We start from the raw sequence: 19,898 nt of genomic DNA, 5'->3' as shown, positions 1-19,898 counted from the left end.
ACATAGTTTTCTCCATGAAAATAGTTCCATTGTTCAACTAGTTATATTTATTTTGTGTGAAGAATCTGAAAGAAGAAATTCTCCCTGTGAAAATGGAGCAGAGGGTGGTGTCTTTCTTAAATGGGACAAAAAGTGCATGCCATCAGTACTAGGATGGGATGGGAAGAGTGATGGAAGTGGGCACATGTATGGAATTTTGGCTGAACACACTGGACAGGGAAGGAAGAGATCAGGCTTCCATGTCTTGCTCTCCACAGACTTTCTGGCTGACCTTGGGCAGGAGGCTGGGACTAAGTTATTCCCATCCAATAGGAGTTGGGCACCTGACTCCCTTAGACTCTTTTGAATAGCTCAACCTATTGGTTGACTGTTCATTTACCCCAGACCGTATCTCTAGAAGTCAAACACTGGCAACGGTTGAATTCAAAGTCATATCTGAGATCCTCAGTTGGCAGGTATCAGAGTAGCCCTGTTTATTTCAGTGGAGCTACGCTGCTTTTCACCAGCTGGGGTTCTGCATCTAAAGGTGAATTGCACTTGGGTGCAGACCAGCAGCACCACTTTCCACTATGTTTGTGATGTCAGTGGACATTCAGCAATACACAGGGCTTTCCAGCTCGACAGTGAGTGAAATTTGAGGAAAACAAAATCACTTTAGAATACGAAAACTATGGTCACAGCCTCATGTGATGTAAATTCATGTACCTACATTGACTTAATGGCACCATGTCAATTTACACCATGGGGTAGGTTCACAAAGGGACATAGGTGTTGTGATGCTGAGCATTGCAGTGCCTAACTTTGAAGTGCCTGGAAAATCATAGAGATTCTCAAAGCCAGAATTTGTCACCCTGGCTCCCTTCACAATGGAAGAGGAGAGATAGGTGCCTACGAATGGGATTTGAAAAAGCCATCTTGATTGGTGGGTCACATCCTAAATTAGCCAATGGGAGATGCTGAGGAGATGGGTGTGCCCTAACCACCCCAATCTTTCAAGGCATGCATTACCTTAACCCCAGGAGGGAAACACTTTTTCTGCTTGGGATTCTCATCTGGGAACCCTCTAACCCCAACTAAGGTGTATTTTTCAATAAGCCGGAGTGTGGTGGGGCAGAGAAGACTGAGAGGGAATTAGGAGGAAGAAGTCCCTCCTTAGTTTTAGCTCAGTGGTTCTGGTAGTCACCCAAGAGAAGTAGACCCCGGTTCAATGGCCTGATGAGGAGAAGAGATTTAAGAACATTGACACTACTTGAGAGGGTTGAATTTCCTCCAACATTTTCCCTACAGCTGTTTTCACCTCCTTGTTTTGAATTTCCTCCAACATTTTCCCTACAGCTGTTTTCACCTCCTTGTTTTTCAGGCTGTAGATGATGGGGTTTAACATGGGGGTCAAAATGCTCTACTGGATGGAGAACATTTCATCCAGAATCATAGAGACGGAGCTGGGCTTTGGCTTATTCTTCCTGACAGGTTTTGTCCGGTACACAATCACAATAAATTGGGAGCTACAGGTGGAGAAGGCTTTACGCCTGCCCTCCACAGAGCATATCCTCTGGATGGTGGAGATGATGTGAATGTAGGAGACCATGGTGAGGAGGATGGAGCTCAACCCAAATATCACAGCAGAAGTAAGAAGCAGCACTTGACTTGTGCGTGTCTCAGTGCAGGACAGTTGTAACAGAGGAGGAAGCTCACAGCTGAAATGGCTCCACGTAATGCAATGGGTCACAGATGGCAGAGTAGCGGTCATAAGCCATGGCTGAGAGAATGAAAGCTTCAGTACCAGCTTAGAGGATAAAGAAGAACATCTGAGTAATGCAGCCATTGACAGAAATAGTTTTGTGTGCTGCTACGAAGTTCATCAGCGTGTTTGGCACCGTGATCGAAGAATAGCAGATATCAACAAAGGATAAATGGAAGAGGAAGAAGTACATAGGGGTGTGAAGGTGAGAATCAGCTCTTATGACCACCATGATCACTATGTTACCACCCAGAGTGATTAGGTAAATAACTAAAAACACCGAGAAGAGGAAAATCTGCATCTGTGGGTCACTGGAAAGTCCCAGGAGAATAAATTCGGTCACTGTGGTTTGATTTTGCATTGATATTTTTTCAGCAAAACTAGGACCTATAAGACAAATAAATAAATAAAATTAACTCAGATCATAAAAGTGAATTGAACTGTCATCTAGAGGTCATCTCTTCAGTAGGATGAATATAAAGAGAGCCCTATTCTATCATGCAATATATATATATATATATATATATATATATATATATATATATATATATATATATATATATATATATATATATTTTAAATAGACAAGATTTAGAAAACCAACAGCCATAATCTGGCTGGAATTTGTGTGTTCTACAATGACAAAATGGGCCAGATACACAACAGGACTTAGATCCCTAACTGCCACTTTAAGCAACTAAATCACAGAATCGGGCCCCACAGGTATTCACAAAATCCCCACCCAGCTGGGGCTATGGGACAGTCTGATGCGGGCCTTGCTTAGGCTCTCCTGTTGAATCTGTTCCACTGTGGTTAAATAATGAAGGAAGCATTGGAGAAAGGGGACTGGATACTGGATCTCCTGCATCCAGGGTGAGAGCCCTAACCACCAGACATTCGCTTGTTTACGGTTTCTCTCTGGCCTAATAACTCTTTAATCTGTCTCTCTAACATCAGCAGAGATACAGCTGTTTTTACTCCAGTTGGGTATCTGGCCCCTTTATGCCAGTGGAGCTATGGCTGATTCACACCCACTGAATCTGGGATCTGGCCAATTCTATAAGTACCTCTTTGTCTACTACATTATGTAATTTTTGTAGAGCAGTAGTTTTTGGCCTTTTTTCATTTGTGGACCCCTAAAAATGTAGGTGCAGACCCCTTTGAAAATCTTAAACATGGTCTATGGACCACCAGGGGTCTGTGGACCACAAGTTCAAAACCACTGTTGTAGAGTATTTGATATCTATAGTATATTATTCGATTCCACCCTATTAAAATATCTAGGATTTCAACAGTAATAAAATAATAATAATAATAATAAACCCCTGAGACCTAGAAATACTGGTTTGGGCATAGGCTGGCAACCCAATACAGAGAACACAGGCAAATCGATAAATATTACAAATGCCATAAAGAGGGCCTCACAAGATCTTAGCTTTATGACAGGCTCCTCCACTGCCAAGGTGTGTGCGTGGAAGTGGGTAACCCCAGGCTGATATCATGCAACTGTCCAAACAATTCAAGAAAACCAGAGATAATTTTCAGCCAAAGAGTGAAAAGGACTCTTAGATCCCTTATTGGTTTGCACTAAGGTTGGATTTTGGCAAAACCAGAAGAGAGAGGCTGGAGGACTTGAATGCGCCAAGACTTGAAGAAGAGAAACAACAACACTGAGAAAGAAATGACTGAGCATAGACTCACTGGACAACTGAGAGGTTAAGAGCAAAGAGGAGTTATTCATGCAAATGGAGACTGAAAGCCTGAAAAGGGAGATTAGTCATGTTGACCCACATGCAAACATTTTGGTAGAGCAATGACACAGGATAAACAGTAGTACAGCACAGTGCCAGGGTGATCAAGTGGAATCAAGGGGATAAGTAAAAATTTGACATCCAAACAAGAAAGCTGCTAGTGATACAATGAGGATTGAATAGCAATAAAAACACAGAGAAGACATCCAACAGTGTGATACAGGAAAAATATCTGCTATCCGTGGAGGAAGAAGTTGATAATCAAGAGTACTACATCAAAACATATTAAAAGTGAGACAGAGAAAAAGATCATCTGGTGGTGATAAAAAGCAATGACCGAGAATGCATTCCAGCCCAAGAAATCATGAAAGATAGTAGAAAAGAAATCCCCACAGAAAATCTCCAAAGTTTTACACAGAAATGAGTGCATGGACAGTGGTGGAGAGAGATCAAACCTGTTAGGGGTAGAAGATGCATAAACTCATGGTTTCTAGAAGGATATCGGAAAAGAGACAGAGAACCTCAATATGAGTGCACAAGAGGAGTCCTTAAGGGTTATTTACATAGAAGAAAGATCAAGCAACAAAAATAATTGAAATGCACAATTTGTTCTGAAAAGGAAGAGACTGTGGAACGCCTGCTGAGCCTGGCTTGGAGAGAACACACACGATGCCACCAAGTTCCTGCACTGGAGTCTCTGTGGAAGTACATATTTAAACGAATTGTGTGTTATTACAACCACCAAACCAGAAGCGCTCTAGAGAATGAAGAGGCTAAGATTTTATGGGATCTGGCAATTTTCACAGACTGAGCAGTGCAGAAAAACAGGCCAAATATTAATATATATCACCATACTAGCAGATAGTGTCATAAAAAAGAAACAAAACAACAAGATAGCAAAGTATGAAGAACACTTGCACACAGTACATTGATTATGGAAAAATAGAACACAGATGATCCCAGCGATTATTGGAATACTTAGAGTGATCTCTAAGGGTCTGAATGAGCAGCTGAAGAACACGTGCAAGACATCATGGTCAGTGACTTCCAGCAGACAGAGCTCTTAGACACTGAGAGAACGTTATGGAAAGTCAAAGGAAAATGAGAGCATTGATCATCTAAAATGTAGGAATTGTGCAGAGCGTTTAATAAAACTCCTGACTACCCAAACCTATAGACTCAGTGCACAAAGGTTTTATTGGTGACTTATGGGGATACATTTTAGACAGTAACTTTTCCCTTTTTATGCTTAAAGATCTTGTATATTGTGAAAGCTATTTGTTAAAAAAAATCCCCCTCTGTAATACTGAGGGACAGTAATAATGATCATAATAAATGAACACTCTCTAGGAACGCTGACATGATTTTAAAAGGAGGGATCTGATTGTAAGTTAATGGGAGTTTTTCCTAAGTCACTTAAACTCAACCCAATGTGACTTTTGACTCAGGACCCTGCACATCTGAATATCAGGCTTTTCCTACATAAGAGAATCTCTCCTACCCTCATGGAATTGACATTGATTTGTAGTGGAAATGGGAATGAAGCCAATGTTTTGTCCAATGTCAAATCTATGTTTCTCCCATATGTATCCCAGAGAGAAAATAAATCTTTTCCCAACTATCAGCTAATCAGACAAATGCCTGAGCAAAGTGATGGACCTTGCCTAAGTGGTAACAAAGGCTTCTGTGCACAGTGAAACCAAAAGCTAAGTGTCTTCTCTAGAGAATGCCCTGCCCCAATCTACTCACCCCCCAACACACAGACTCCAAAAGTAGAAACTACTGTTATCCTGCACCAGCTGATCTCAGTTTTCTCAGTGCTGCCTTGAGAAACACACAGAGAGAGAGAGATGGCTGGATTGCCAGCCATGACCCCTATGCTGCTACTGACTCTGTGTGAGCTGACTGCTGCATTCAGGCAGAAATCAAAGGGACTCTGCAGAGAGACCCACCCCTAGATAAGGGGTAGGGGCAGAACTTGGTCCTTTGAAATTAAAAGGAAAATAAAAGATTACAATGAATAAAAACATGAATCAACTCACCTGCCTTTTAATGTAGATCATAAAGATGGTGAGATCATTCTGACCTGTGATTTTCTCTTTTTGTTTTCTTAGTCTATCTACTAACTTACTGATTTGTCTGTCTAATCTCTCTCTCACTGCCTCTGGAAAACAGCATTTTTTGACATCAAATATTTTTTTTACGAGGAGCAGTGAGACCCTTCAAGTGTTATCAGTGGGAGTGGCACAAAGACCCTTTCCTTAGCAGACTCCAAGACTAAGAGCTGATTTCTTGACAGCTATTTAAATGCTGTCTTGTTCCCCCTGGAGCAAGATCCCTGAAGTTCACTCTCTGTGACAAGCTACCGAGAACACTGTGTTGGGTCAGCCCTTAAACAACGGTGTATGGTTCATAAGAATGAGGGTACTGAGGCTTAGATTATAAAAAGAGCCCAAGTGATTGAGGTTTCCAATCTCAGGGACAGTCAATTAAAAAGGAATGTATTTAGGCTCAGATTCTCTAAAGTAGGCTAAGGAGTTAGACATCCAAATAGCAAATGATTTAATCTCCCTAGACTCCTTTGAAGATGATAGCCTTAATGTATAATTCCACAAGAGGGCAGTGGAGGGGAAAGCATGGGAATAGGGCAGCCATCCTTAAACATCACCAATAGATGGATACACAGGTTAAGGAATGAGAAAGGAGCAAATGGACTATAAGATGGCAGGAAAGAATAGGAGATGAGACAAAGGAAAAGCTATATTGTATAGAGCTGGGCAAAATTTTTCAGACAAACAGCTGAATCACCAAAAAATGCTGTTTTGATTGACCTGATACATTTGTAAATTTGAAACAAGTTTACCAAATAGTTTCATCCGAGCCAAAGGGAAAAAAAAGGCTAAATTCACAAAGAGGCACAGGGAATCTCATTGATTTGCAGTACCTTTAACACATTGGTTAGGTGACTCATCACCTGACACGTGGGAGACACTCATTCATGACCCACCTCTGTCTGTTGTGGAGCAGAGATTTGAAGTTTGGTTTCCCATCTCTCAGGAAAGTGCTTTAATCTCTAGGCTAGTTTGAGGCAGGGCTTTCTCAGTGTCTCCTTTTGAATCTGTTTGCTTTGTATAAATCAGCAGCACATCAGCATCAGCAGATACACATGGCTATAATGCAACCATGGCAGCGTATACAACTGGTTTCCATCTTAAATGGTTCCTTGCAAGTCTTCTCCCTTCCACAAGAGTCAGTATGGGAGGATTAAGGTTTCTTAAATCCCACAAAATTGCATCTTCCAATCTTCTTCTTAGTCAGCCTCGTGCTCTATTTCCTTTGACCCCAGATATATAAAGCTTCAGTAAAAGCATAACTTCTTCTGCGAGTTGAACATGACTCCACTATTGCAGTCATCTTCTCAACTGATGCCAGACTGCAACTTGCTGGGATCATCTAAGTATCTCCTCATTTGTGAAAAATCAAACAAATTGAAGTTAAGAATACACTGTAACTTTTGACACTGAAAACTGTTTAGTTTCCTCTCCTCAGAGTGTTCCTCCATGTGTTTAATGGATATGTTTCTTCTCCATATATGAGAGATGTCATCACAACAACATGTAACACTTGTTTCTTATATGTCACAGAGACATCCTGCAACCCAAGCAGGGGCCTTTGAATGATGCTCAAATGCCATTGACATAAGATCCATCAGACCTGTGACTTCTTCAGATATAGACCTCATGCCATCATCTGATTACCCAGTTACATAAAATTATTCACCCATTCAATGTTGTTGCCATTTACATGCTCTGTCGGCAGGTCATGATTAACTCTGGGCAAAAGAAATTGCCCATCCAAATTATTTTCAAAGCATTCCGTGAAATCAGGATGAGTTCAGAAATAACTTAAGGGCACAAAACAAGGCCAACATTCACAACTAAAGTTTGACTGACTAATAAAACCACTGACATTGGTCTATGCCTTTTTCAAGAGATCAGAAACTGCCCCCTACATTTTGAACATTTCCTGATATGAACAGTATACATTTTTATTAATTGCATAATGTGTTACATCATCATAGACTATCAGTATTATTTCTCTTTATACCTTTCTGTGTGTTGTTTATTGTTCCATCAGCATCTCTCTCTCTCTCTCTCTCTCTCTCTTTGACAAGTTGGACCACTTTTATTACTGAAAAAGACAAGCTTTCGAGCAACCCAGAGTTCTTTTCCAGGTCACTGTTCAATGAGTAGAACATCCTCTGTGGGGCAGGGACTCCATAACTTGTGGACATGAAGTGAGCCAGCACCATATGGAAAATAAACCTGCATCAGACGGACATTGTTTTCCCAAGGAAAGGGAGCATGGGGCTGGGAGCCATGAACCGGATGGAGATTCTCAGGTTCTGCTGAGAGGGGTTTGCTCCTTACATGGGGCTGACTGTGGAATGAATGGTAAAGTTCAGAACAACTGCACCTGTGTTCCTCCTGTATGGTCCAGTGAGGGCACCCAATCTCAGGCGTCCTGCTCCCCAGTCATTACCTCTCTTGGGTGGAGAATTGCATCACTCTTCCTTCTGACAAGGGTAATCCCAGGCTGACCAGTTACCTGCCTTCACTGTGTTATTCCTAACAGACCATCTTCACTTCTCTCCTCAGAGACAGTACACAGTGTAATTGCTATGCTTGTAAGTTACCACACGGCTCTTTCTAAGCAAGGGTATTTTAGGCTTAAGGTAAGTCACTACTGAGAAAAATATAAAAAAGAATAAAAAAACCCTATACAATAAGCTTACCAGAGATCACCCGAACTGCAACATGGGCTTTGGTAAGTGCTGTCCTTCAACCCCCACTCAGGGATTTTCCTATGGATTCATGTTCTTCACATCCTCACCTCAGAACAAGAACAATGCCTGACTCTGTGAGTGACTCATTTATAGAGCTTGTCTCTTTGAAGAGACCTTGCATATGTAGTCAGACAGACAATCTCTGCCCAAAGTGCAGCTTCAAAAGAAGGGTTTCCAGGTGAGTCATTTGCACAGGGCCGGCCCTAGACCAAATGGTGCCCAAGGCAAGAAATGTCTTTGCCGCCCCCCCTCCAAATGTTAAACTTTTGAATACCTTATTTTTTATTGCATTTGTACCACATTTCAGGACTTTGGTGCATGATTTGCATGCATGATTTATCCCTGTCATAGAAGAAGTTAAATTTCCACACTGGAATCTGTAAATCAGTATTTTGTCGCTGACAACAAAAACAGCACCCCCCAAGCCCTGGGTTGCCTGCCCCTAAATCCGGGTCTGCATTTGCATTCCCTTCTCCCCCACAAAATGTCCTAGGACATCCACTTCACTCGTATTGTCCCCAACTGTCCTTTGAAGCTCCTAATAGCTCCCAGAAATTGCATTATTCATTGATTCCTCCTAAAGAATCTTCATGCAATCTCACAACAGTACATAAATATTTGCATTTTTAATACAAAAACTCCAAAGATGTTAAACTTAATTCAGTAAGGTTTTTCCAAGATATTACAGGATATTGTCATTTCTGTCATAATTACAATCTTGCAATATAGTGTCTGAATCCCTGGCTGCACTCAAATCCTCTAGGCTTACTCCCATCTATATGCGGTTGGGTCTTCAAGTTCTTCTTATCCATTCTAGTCTGTCTTGTATATATTTCCTCTGAAACCCAGAAGCTAACCAAATCCTTTACTATGACATCCATCCATCTAATTTGGGGTCTTCCAACAATTCTCTTACCCTTCACTACTAAATTTAACTCCCTCTTTCCTATATGTTCTCCCTATTTTATTTTTGCATAGCCAAACCATCTAAACCTGGATTCCCTCAGCTTTTATACATTGTGACAAAGTTCCTCCTCTATCTTGGTGGCTCCTGCGCTTATTGGTGAATTTTCTTGCCTCATAGATTCACCATGTGGGTTGGGGAACAGCCCAGAGACCTTCCCCTCTGGAAGAACCCACAGTCCAGGTCAATTGGGAGGTTTGGGGGGAACCCAGGCCCGCCCTCTACTCCCGGTTCCAGCCCAGGGCCCTGTGGACTGCAGCTCTCTATAGTGCCTCCTGTAACAGCTGCATGACAGCTACAACTCCCTGGGCTACTTCCCCATGGCCTCCTCCAAACACCTTCCTTATTCTCACCACAGGACCTTCCTCCTGGTGTCTGATAACGCTTGTGCTCCTCAGTCCTCCAGCAGCACACCCTCTCACTCTCAGCTCCTTGCGCCTCTTGCTCCCAGCTCCTCACACTCACCACCACAAACTGAAGTGAGCTCCTTTTAAAACCCAGGTGCCCTGATTAGCCTGCCTTAATTGATTCTAGCAGCTTCTTCTTAATTGGCTCCAGGTGTCTTAATTAGCCTGCCTGCCTTAACTGGTTCTAGCAGGTTCCTGATTACTCTAGTGCAGCCCCTTCTCTGGTCACTCAGGGAACAGAAAACTACTCATCCAGTGACAAGTATATTGGCCCTCTACCAGACTCCTGTACCTCACTTCTCTGGGTCTGTCACAATATATATATATATATATATATATATATATATATATATATATATATATATATATATAAAATTTTATCACCTTCACACTTCCCCTACTTTGTTCTGAACATGGTCCATCCTTGTAACTCCAACCACTGATCTTAAAATATTCGTTTCCACTGTATTCAAGATTTCCTCCTTTCTCTTCCTCGGTGCCAGAATTCAGAGTCCTTGAAAAATGCAGATCTAATTACTATCTTGTAGATGTTACTTTGGCTTAGTGAAAACTCAAATGCTCATATAAATATTCATATAGTGACCAATCCTGCAAAAGGGCTACTCCAGTGCATAGGATGAACACATGAATAATCATACTCCAATTAAGTGTGGCTATGGACCACTACCAAGATTCTGAATTTGTCTGCAGGACTTGGATCACACACAATCTTGATTGGGCTCAGTCCATCAGGAAGTCTAAAAAAGGAAGTCCTGTTAGCCTCCGTTGGAGTTCCGAAAGCAGACAGGCTGTAGGGATACAACCATTTAGTCTATTGCTACATCTGAATTTAGTCTATTGCTGCATCTGAAGAAATGAGGTTTTTTACCCATGAAAGCTTATGCCCAAATAAATCTGTTAGGCTTTAAGGTGCCACCGGACTCCTTGTTGTTTTTGTGGATACAGACTAACACGGCTACCAACTGATACTTGACAACCATTTAGTCTAAACACTCAAGTGCATGCAATATCATGTCTATAGAGAAGAAGAGATGCATGAAAAAGCCCATTCAACCAAGTTAGACTTTGTTTCTTTAGGATTTGCTTTAGGGGCGGCTGTCTGTTTTGGTGAACCACTGTTGGGAGGGTGTTCTATGCACAAATAAGACACATAATTAAACTTTAAGGTTCAGGGCTTAAACCAAACTCTAACAATTAAAGACTCTGCTATAGGGGCAGATTATCCCACATCTGTGTACTGTCAAGAATTGCCATATTGAGTCAGACCTGCCATGTAGTCTAGAATCCTCTTTCTGGCAGTGACCAGAACCAGCTGTTCAGAGGAAGACTCAATAACGTATGTTCCCATGATACAGACAGTGGCAGTAAAAGAGGCGATCAATTTTCTTCAGCAGCTTCCTTTATCCGAAGATCTCAAAGGACTTTATGTGTATCACTGTATGTTCTATTAATTTAGATGGAATATATGGCCCCAAAGGTGTTAACATATCCCAGTCACTGTCCAGCATTAAACAGTATTAAACAAGCTTCAGAATTTGGTATACAGAGAGCTCAGCCTACTTGTTACCATGTCAAACACACCATTAAACATCCTTTATGGCTTTTATTAAAGACACAGAAAAGGAGGACAAACAATTTAAGTCTTTGAAAAGGAAAGTGTTAAATAAAGCTTTTATTTTAACAACTTCCGTTATTCCCCTCCGCTTTAGCTGAAGGAAGTTTTTGGAAGGAAAAAAAACACACCCTTGTTCAACAGACTTTTAGATGGCATTAAAGATGGTAATAACTGTTCTTTTGGGGAAAAGAGGAGAAGTTAGTAGAGCTGTGTGGGAGCTATCCTTGCTGTTCTTGTTCAAATCCGATCCTGTTTGCTAGAAGACAAAACAAAAGAAAAACACACACAAGGGGAGAGTAAGGGACAGCAAAAATAGAAAATGCAGCTTCAGTCTCTGGGGTTGACTCTCATTTGCAACCTCACAGCTGGAGAAACACAGGCATGGCTCACTGTCTTATTAGCCATTTAGAGACCTGGCAAGCTTGTACCAGCATCCAGCTGTTTAGGGCATTACTTTCAATGGCCTCTTTCTGGTCCCAGGCTGACAGCAGTGCTCCTAAGTATACAGTCTTGTCCTGCTAAGCCAGACTCTCATTAGACAGAAGGGAAAAGGGGAGGGATAGGAAAGAGAAGAAATAAAGTTGCGAAGGAAAAGGAGGCAGGGCAAAAGGGAGGAACATGGAGCTAAAGGAAGTATCTCATCTTAGGCGGTATTTGGAATTTAACTGGAGGCAGTGATGGAGTCATCTTCCTCCCTCTCTCTGGACCAGTCTGGTCAGGACGTCTCTCAGGATTAGGATGAAGAAGTTCTGGGGTCCCAGGAAACAGTGCGGGTGTTAGCCATGATGGTGACGCTCACTCCAGTAGCCAACTTTTCTACCCAAAGTCTCTTTCTTTAAGAACCCCAAAAGGGACTGATGGATGCAGTAGCCCATCCCCTCATTACTTTGCTCACCAATTAGGCCTAGTTTGATACACTGATTTTGGTTCACTGATTTTTCAGTCTCACACTGTCTTATTTATGAGGCATGATCTTAGCACAGTTTGTGAGTTCTATCAGGAAACGTTTTCCTTTGGACTTTTTCAGTCTCTCTTTCTCCCTCCCTTTGGTGTCTTTTTCCATCACCATTTGCTATTATAGGCTATTGTGACATCTGATGAACTGTCACATACTTTTTTACAGTTGAGCTCACAATGAGAGTAAGTTTGTAGGCTGAATTATTACAAAGTGTATTGAAATCTGCAGTCCATCTGTGAGGTTCTTTTCCCAAATTACAGAAGGTTATTACCACTAATCTGTTAAGCACCAACAAAATACCAGTCTGTGCACTTAAAATGAAATTAAAGAGAGTCTATGACCCAGAGCGCTTAAATGTAATAGACTGAGACACTGGAGAAACTCCTTCTTTATTATATATAATCTGTCCTGTGTTCTACAGGAGGTCAGACTAGGGGATCACAGTGGTCCCTTCTGGCCTTTGAATCTATGAAATCAGTTCCTTGTTATACTTGGCAGTGTACAAATATTAGAGATGATACAGAAATTTCCATCACACAGGAAGCTATGTATTTTGACATTTCATTTAATCCCAACAGGGGCCACAAAAATGAAATGTCAAAATTTTCATAAGATTAAAAATTCTAAAAGGTTTGGATGCAGAAATGTCTAAACATTTCATTTGTAAATTTGATTGTAACAAAACATTTCCTCTTTAAGTGTCTATTTCAAACAAAATCCTTCTGATTGAATGAATATTTTTATTTACAATGAGCTTGAGAGGAGTCATTTTATTGTCAATTTAAGTGACAATATCAATTCAAAATGAAAGTTTTCATTTCAATTGGACATTTTGAAACAAAACCTCTCATTTCATTTTGAAATGTCAAATTGAAATGGAATCTTCCCGCCCCCCCCAACAAAAAAAGAAATATTTTTATTCAAAATTCAGATTTTCCCACAGAAAATTTCTATCTTGATGTAACAATACTTTCAGATTTTGTTTTCCAAACATAGGGAAAACATTTGACCAGAACTAACAAACATAGAAGTGGTCATCATTCCTGTTCTAAAGAAATTACAGTCCAACAGAGTGACACTTAGTGGGCAGGACACCCTGCAAAAGCAAGAGGGGACAGTAGTTAAATCATGCTATTTTCTATTCAATGAGCTGGTTGCAAAAGTTGTAAATTTTAATGAGAAAGAGGGCCATGATTTTTTTGTTCATGAAAATATTCCCATTTTCAACCAGCTCTATTCATTTTTTGTGAAGAATGTGAAAGAAGAAATTCTCCCTGTGAAACCAGGAGGAAAGGGTGGTATCTTTCTTAGCAGGGACAGGGAGTGCATATCTCTTCCCATCTCAGCCTAGTACTACCAGTGGCCCATGGATCAAGCTTCAATATCTTTGTCAAGGCTGTATCCCCACTTTGAACTTTAGGGTACAAATGTAGGGGCCTGCATGAAAACTTCTAAGCTTAACTACCAGCTTAGCACTGGTCCCGCTGCCACCATTCCCACTGGATTCCCTCCCTGGGAAGCCTTGAGAAACCTCTCACCAATTCCCTGGTGAATACAGATCCAAACTCCTTGGATCTTAAACAAGGAGAAATTGACCCTTCCCCCCTCCTTCCTTTCACCAACTCCTGGTGAACATAGATCCAAACCCCCTTGGATCTTAAAACAAGGAGAAATCAATCTGGTTCTTAAAAAGAAGGCTTTTAATTAAAGAAAAAGGTAAAAATCATCTCTGTAAAATCAGTATGGAAAATAACTTTACAGGGTAATCAAACTTAAAGAGCTTAGAGGACCCCCCCTCTGTCTTAGGTTCAAAGTACAGCAAACAAAGATAAACACTCTGGTAAAAGGTACATTTACAAGTTGAGAAAACAAAGTAAAACTAAGACGCCTTGCCTGGCTTTTTTACTTACAAGTTTGAAATAAGAGAGACTTGTTTAGAAAGATGGGGAGAACCTGGATTGATGTCTGGTCCTTCTCAGTCCCAAGAGCGAACAACCCCTTAAACAAAGGGCACAAAAGAAAAGCCTTTCCCACCCCCAGATTTGAAAGTATTTTGTCCCCTTATTGGTCCTTTGGGTCAGGTGTCAGCCAGGTTACCCGACCTTCTTAACCCTTTACAGGTAAAAGGATTTGGAGTCTCTAGTCAGGAGGGATTTCATAGCACTGTACACAGGAGAGCTGCCACCCTTCCCTTTATAGTTATGACAATCTTGCTCGCCACTGACTTTCTTACTGACCTTGGGCATGTCACTGGGACTACATTTTCCCCATACAACAGGAGTAGGGCACCTAACTTGCCTAAACTCTTTTGAAAATCCCAGCCTGCTGGTTGACTCTTCATTTACCTGAGATGATATTTCTGTAATAACAACTTTGACAAAAGGTGGATATTGAATCATAACTTTATTCGCTGAGGCAAGATCCTCAGCTGACATATATCGGTGTAGCCCTGTTTCTTTCAGTGGAGTTATGTTGCTTTCCACCATCTGCGGTGCTGCATCTAAGGGTGAATTTCACTAGGGTGCATAGTGCCAGCACCACTTCCTATTATGTTTAGGATTTAAGTAGAGACTCGATGATACATAGGTCTTTCCAACTCAACGGCGAGGGAAATTTGAGGAATATAAAATCACTTTAGAATATGGACACTATGGGCCAGATTCCCAGTTCATGTAAATCCACATAGCACCATTAAATCAATGGAACTAGGTGGATTTACACCCAGAGTTAGATTCACAAAGGGACATAGCTGTTCTAATTCTGAGCATTCCAGTGGATGACTTTTAGGTGATTTTCCCCCCCAATCACTAGGTTTCCAGAGCCTGACTTGGGCAGCAAGGCTTCTTACACAGTGAACGGGCAGACATAGGTACCAAGAATGGGATTAGAAAAAAGCCAACATGATAGATGGTTCCTTAGCCAATGGGAAAGGCCAAGCAGAGGGTTGTGTTCTAAATCCCGCAGCTGTCACAGGAGTTCAGTCCCTATCTCCTCTGGGGGAAGGCACCATCTTTGCCTTGGGATTATCAACTGTGAATCCTCTAACATCACCTAAATTGGCATTAGCTTATAGAATGGAGAACAGAGATTCCAAGGCAAGAACCACACTGAACTCTGGGACCAGAAAAGCAGGGAAGTATTGCATCCTGGGGGATCTCTGCTCCAGATGTTAATGAACCTATGCCTGCACACACACAGCTCAGCAGTTACCAGACCAATTATAGTAATGAATCCTTGATTGGTATCCAAAATACTGAAGCTGCCTAATTGCATTGTGAGCTCCCTGGAAGGAACATCACCCATAGCCAAAAGTGATCAGCTCCTATTGTCTAGCCTAAAGAAAGCCCTTCAGTCATCAGTTTACCCATAAACAAATCAATAACAAGTGTTCTCCCTTGAACCATTGTTCTTTCCCTACAAACAATCAAACAAACAAAAAACCTACCCAAGCTCAAGTAAGTGTTCTGATGAATGGATCCAAACTCTGCATCAGTTCCACTAAGACTTCATCTTCTCCTGATTGATCGTGCTGGGGGCTCTCCCTGTCTCCAGGACTCAGGACGCTGAGCTACCACCATCACCTGGAAACCCCGACCAGTTCAAGATTCATGGAGTGCTGAGATCCCTCCCTCCCTCTCTCTCTGCTTTCTTTTCTACCTCAGGTATAACTTTTTAACCCTGACTTGTTTGATCAGGAATAGTTTTCTATATATGACTTCTGTAATCTTTTATAATGTAACAGTTATGTTTGTTTAGGCTCTCCTTGTGTGGTTATCACTATTATTCAATAAATAACTATTATGGTTAAGCTGGTTGCTTCCCTCACTATCTCTCTGAACTTTACTCTTCTGTGTTTCTGGCTTCCCATTTAATCTGCAGCAACGCTTCTCTTACCTAAGCTAAAGATCCCTGTAGCGCCCAAAAATCCTGTGGGGTTTGCTCATCAAGAGGTTTACTACCAGAACAATTGTAACGTAGAAGTGGGGATAGGGACATGCTGAACCTGTGACAGATGAGGGTGGCAGCTTGGAAGTGCTGCTCGACTCAGGCTACTGAGTCCAGGGGCATATAAGGGTGGCAGTTTGGTAGTGCTGATTGATCTGGTCCACTCAGACTTGCTCTGTTAATGTGTGTGTGTGTGCGCGCGCAAGTGTGTGTTCAGCTGTTTCTGGGGTGGAGGAACCCAGCCCTGGGGAACCCAGGTCCTGCAGGATAGCTCCATTGGGAGGGGACTTGCAGAAGGGAGAAGTAGGGCTCGATATGAAGACACAAGTGACACAAGCAGTACATTGATAGAATTACAGAAACACCCCTCCTGCCTCCCCCACAGAAAAGTAACCCTAATAAATGAGCATACCCCAAAATAATGGGCAAATCTGGCAACAGGTGGCAAGAAACCATGGTTAGAGAGGGGAGAGAACAAGAAGATGTTAGGTGGAAGAAACCCCTCAACTTTTCACCTAGCAGTTAGGGATGCAGTAGACCGTTTTCAAGTGCCTGATAATGTAGGTGCCCTAACCACTGTGATATGGGATTCCTGATATGTGTCTCAATCTCTCCTAACAGAGACTTAATTCCTTTGTGCATCTTGGCCCAGCTGGGGATCACACACATTATTAGTTATTATCAGTGGAGTCAGAGACATTAATAGTGATGAATCCTATAAGATACTACAGATATTAAATAGGGTTTTCAACAAAATACTCTAGAAGAACTACAGACTGCAATAGACAAAGATGTTCTTTTCATAGAACTGGCCAGATCCTCAAGTGGTATGAATTAGCCATAGCTCCATTGCAGTCAGTGGGTCAGATTGAAAGAAATATTGGCCTAGAGAGAGAGAGCGTGCGCATGAATGGCTCTAGATCCTGGTGCTTCTAGCACTCACCCAAGATGGAGACCCAGGTGTGACGGGTTGGATCACAGAAACCCCCTTGGGGCTGTCAACTGATGTGCCAAGACTACTTATGCCCTTGCTCTCCTGCCCTGGGCGCTTGGGAATTCAGTTCCCTGCCTGGTTTGAGCCAGACCCGCTAGCCTGCTGTAAACCCAGAACCAGGTCTGAGCCACATCCCCCAAAGCTACAGGCTTGAAATGAAAGCAGCTTAAGAAGTGTTCCTGTCTTCAACACTCAAATGCCCAACTCCCAATGGGGTCCAAACCCCAAATAAATCAATTTTACACAAAACATAGACATATAGCTTTATACAGGGTAAATTCATAAATTGTTCACCCTCTGTAACACTGATAGAGAGATATGCACAGCTGTTTCCCCCCGGTATAAATACCTATTCTGGGTTAATAAGTAAAAAGTGATTTTATTAAATACAGAAAGTAGGATTTAAGAGGTTCCAAGTGAAATAAAATAAAACCCTGCAAGTCTATGCCTAATGCAGTAAGAAAACTGAATACAGATAATACCTCACCCTCAGAGGAGTTCCAGTAAGCTTCCTTTTACAGACTAGTCTCCTTCTAGTCTGGGTCCAGCAATCACTCACGCCCTTGTAGTTACTGTCCTTTGTTCCAGTTTCTTTCAGGTATCCTTGGGGGTGGAGAGGCTCTCTTTTGAGCCAGCTGAAGACAAAATGAAGGGTCTCCCAAGGGTTTAAATAGACTCTCTCTTCTGGGTGGATACCCCTCCCTCCCCCTGTGTAGAATTCAAGCTACAAGATGGAGTTTTGGAGTCACATGGGCAAGTCACATATCCATGCATTACTCAGAACTTACAAGTAGCAGCCATGATTCACATGCTACCTTGAATGTTCTCATGTAGACTTATGTGGATTGGAGTCTTCCAAGATCCATTTTCCGTTAAGTGCTTCTTGACTGGGCACTTAACTTGCAAATTCCTTTCTAAAGAAGCTGAACAAATGCCTTACTAAGGCTATTTAAAAACCAAACAAGTATACAGCCAATATTCATAACTTCAAATACAACAATAACACATGAATACAAATAGGATGAATATATTCAGTAGATCATAACCTTCACATAGATATGTTACATGGCATATGTAGCATAAAACATATTCCAGTTATGTCATATACATTCATAAGCATATTTCCATAAAGTCTTATGGGGTGCAACATCACACGTGGATCCCGTCCCCTTTGCTCCAGTGTCTCTTCTACCCAATGGGGATGTGGCCTGCTGAGTTCAATGGAGCCACACTGATTTAGACCAGCTGAGGCTTTTGCCCAAAATTTCAGATACCTGAGCTGAGAGTCTCCCAAACACAAGTTATCCACAGTTCTATGCTCTTTTTTTTTCTTTAAATAACATTGACACTACTTGAGAAATTTGAATTTCCCCAACATTTTCCCTACAGCTGTTTTCACCTCCTTGTTTTTCAGGCAGTAGACAATGGGGTTTAACATGGGGGTAAATATGCTGTACTGGATGGAAAACATTTCATCCAGCACCACAGAGGAGACTGATCTGGGTTTTGTGTACTGGAAAAAAGCTGTCAAGTACAACAAACCAACCACAATAAGGTGGGAGCTGCAGGTGGAGAAGGCTTTACGCCTGCCCTCCGCAGAGCGTATCCTCCGGATAGTGGAGATGATGTGAATGTAGGAGACCAGAGTGAACAGAAAGGAGCTTGATCCAAATATCGCAATAGAAGTAAGAAGCACCACTTCATTGGTGAAGGTCTCAGTGCAGGACAGATGTAATAAAGAAGGGAGCTCACAGCTGAAATGGCTGATTTGATTGGGCCCACAGAAATGCAACTTGAGGGCAAAAACAGTGTTAAGCAGGGCATCAATGAAGCCTATTGCCCATGCACCACTCACCAGCTGAACACAGATCCCTTTGTTCATTGTATTCATGTAACACAATGGATCACAGATGGCAGTGTAGCGGTCAAAAGCCATTGCTGAGAGAATAAAAATTTCAGGAGCAGCCAGCAGGAAAATGAAGAACACCTGTGCAATGCAGCTATTGACAGAAATGGTTTTGTGCTCTGCCAGGAAATACACTAACATATTAGGGACAGTGGCTGAGGAATAGCAGATATCAACAAAGGATAAATGAGACAGGAAGAAATACATTGGGGTGTGAAGGTGAGGATCAGTCCTTATCACCACCATGATCACCATGTTTGCCAAAAGTGTGATTAGGTAGACAACTAAAAACACCAGGAAGAGGAAAATCTGCATCTGTGGGTCATTGGAAAGTCCCAGGAGAATAAATTCAGTCACTTCGGTTTGATTTTCCATTGATCCTTACTCAGGAAAACTGACCTGTCAGACTGGAAAAAATAAAAGTAACACACAAGTACATTGAAATGGCCTATGGAGCTCATCTGATCAGTAGGATGAATGTAAAGAGAGGCCTACTACATCCTATAAAATGTGTGTTTAAAATAGACAAAAATGGGCTATATGCAGAAAAGGACTTTGGCGCCAAACTACTCTTTTAGTTCTCTAAATCCCAGGATCAGGCCCCAGTGGTACTCACAGAAACACCGCTCAGCTGTGATATTGGGACAGTTGGACATAGGGCTCCCTCATTCTCTCCTGTTGAAGCTGTTGCACTGTGGTTAAATAATAAAAAAGCTTTGGAGCAGAAGGACTGGATTCTTGGCCTCCTGC

General features: G+C 41.8%; 1 protein-coding gene across 1 annotated transcript; it reads right to left on the bottom strand.

Moving 5' to 3' along the window:
• Positions 1–18,590: 18,590 nt before the first annotated feature.
• LOC135887781 (olfactory receptor 5V1-like) lies at positions 18,591–19,523 on the bottom strand. The gene has a single exon (XM_065415537.1). It carries the CDS (start codon positions 19,521–19,523, stop codon positions 18,591–18,593), a length of 933 nt encoding a protein of 310 aa, XP_065271609.1.
• Positions 19,524–19,898: the final 375 nt, after the last annotated feature.

Source organism: Emys orbicularis, chromosome 13, assembly GCF_028017835.1.
Source record: "Emys orbicularis isolate rEmyOrb1 chromosome 13, rEmyOrb1.hap1, whole genome shotgun sequence".
Classification (NCBI taxonomy): domain Eukaryota; kingdom Metazoa; phylum Chordata; order Testudines; family Emydidae; genus Emys; species Emys orbicularis.
This window is presented reverse-complemented; position numbering and strand designations above follow the sequence as displayed.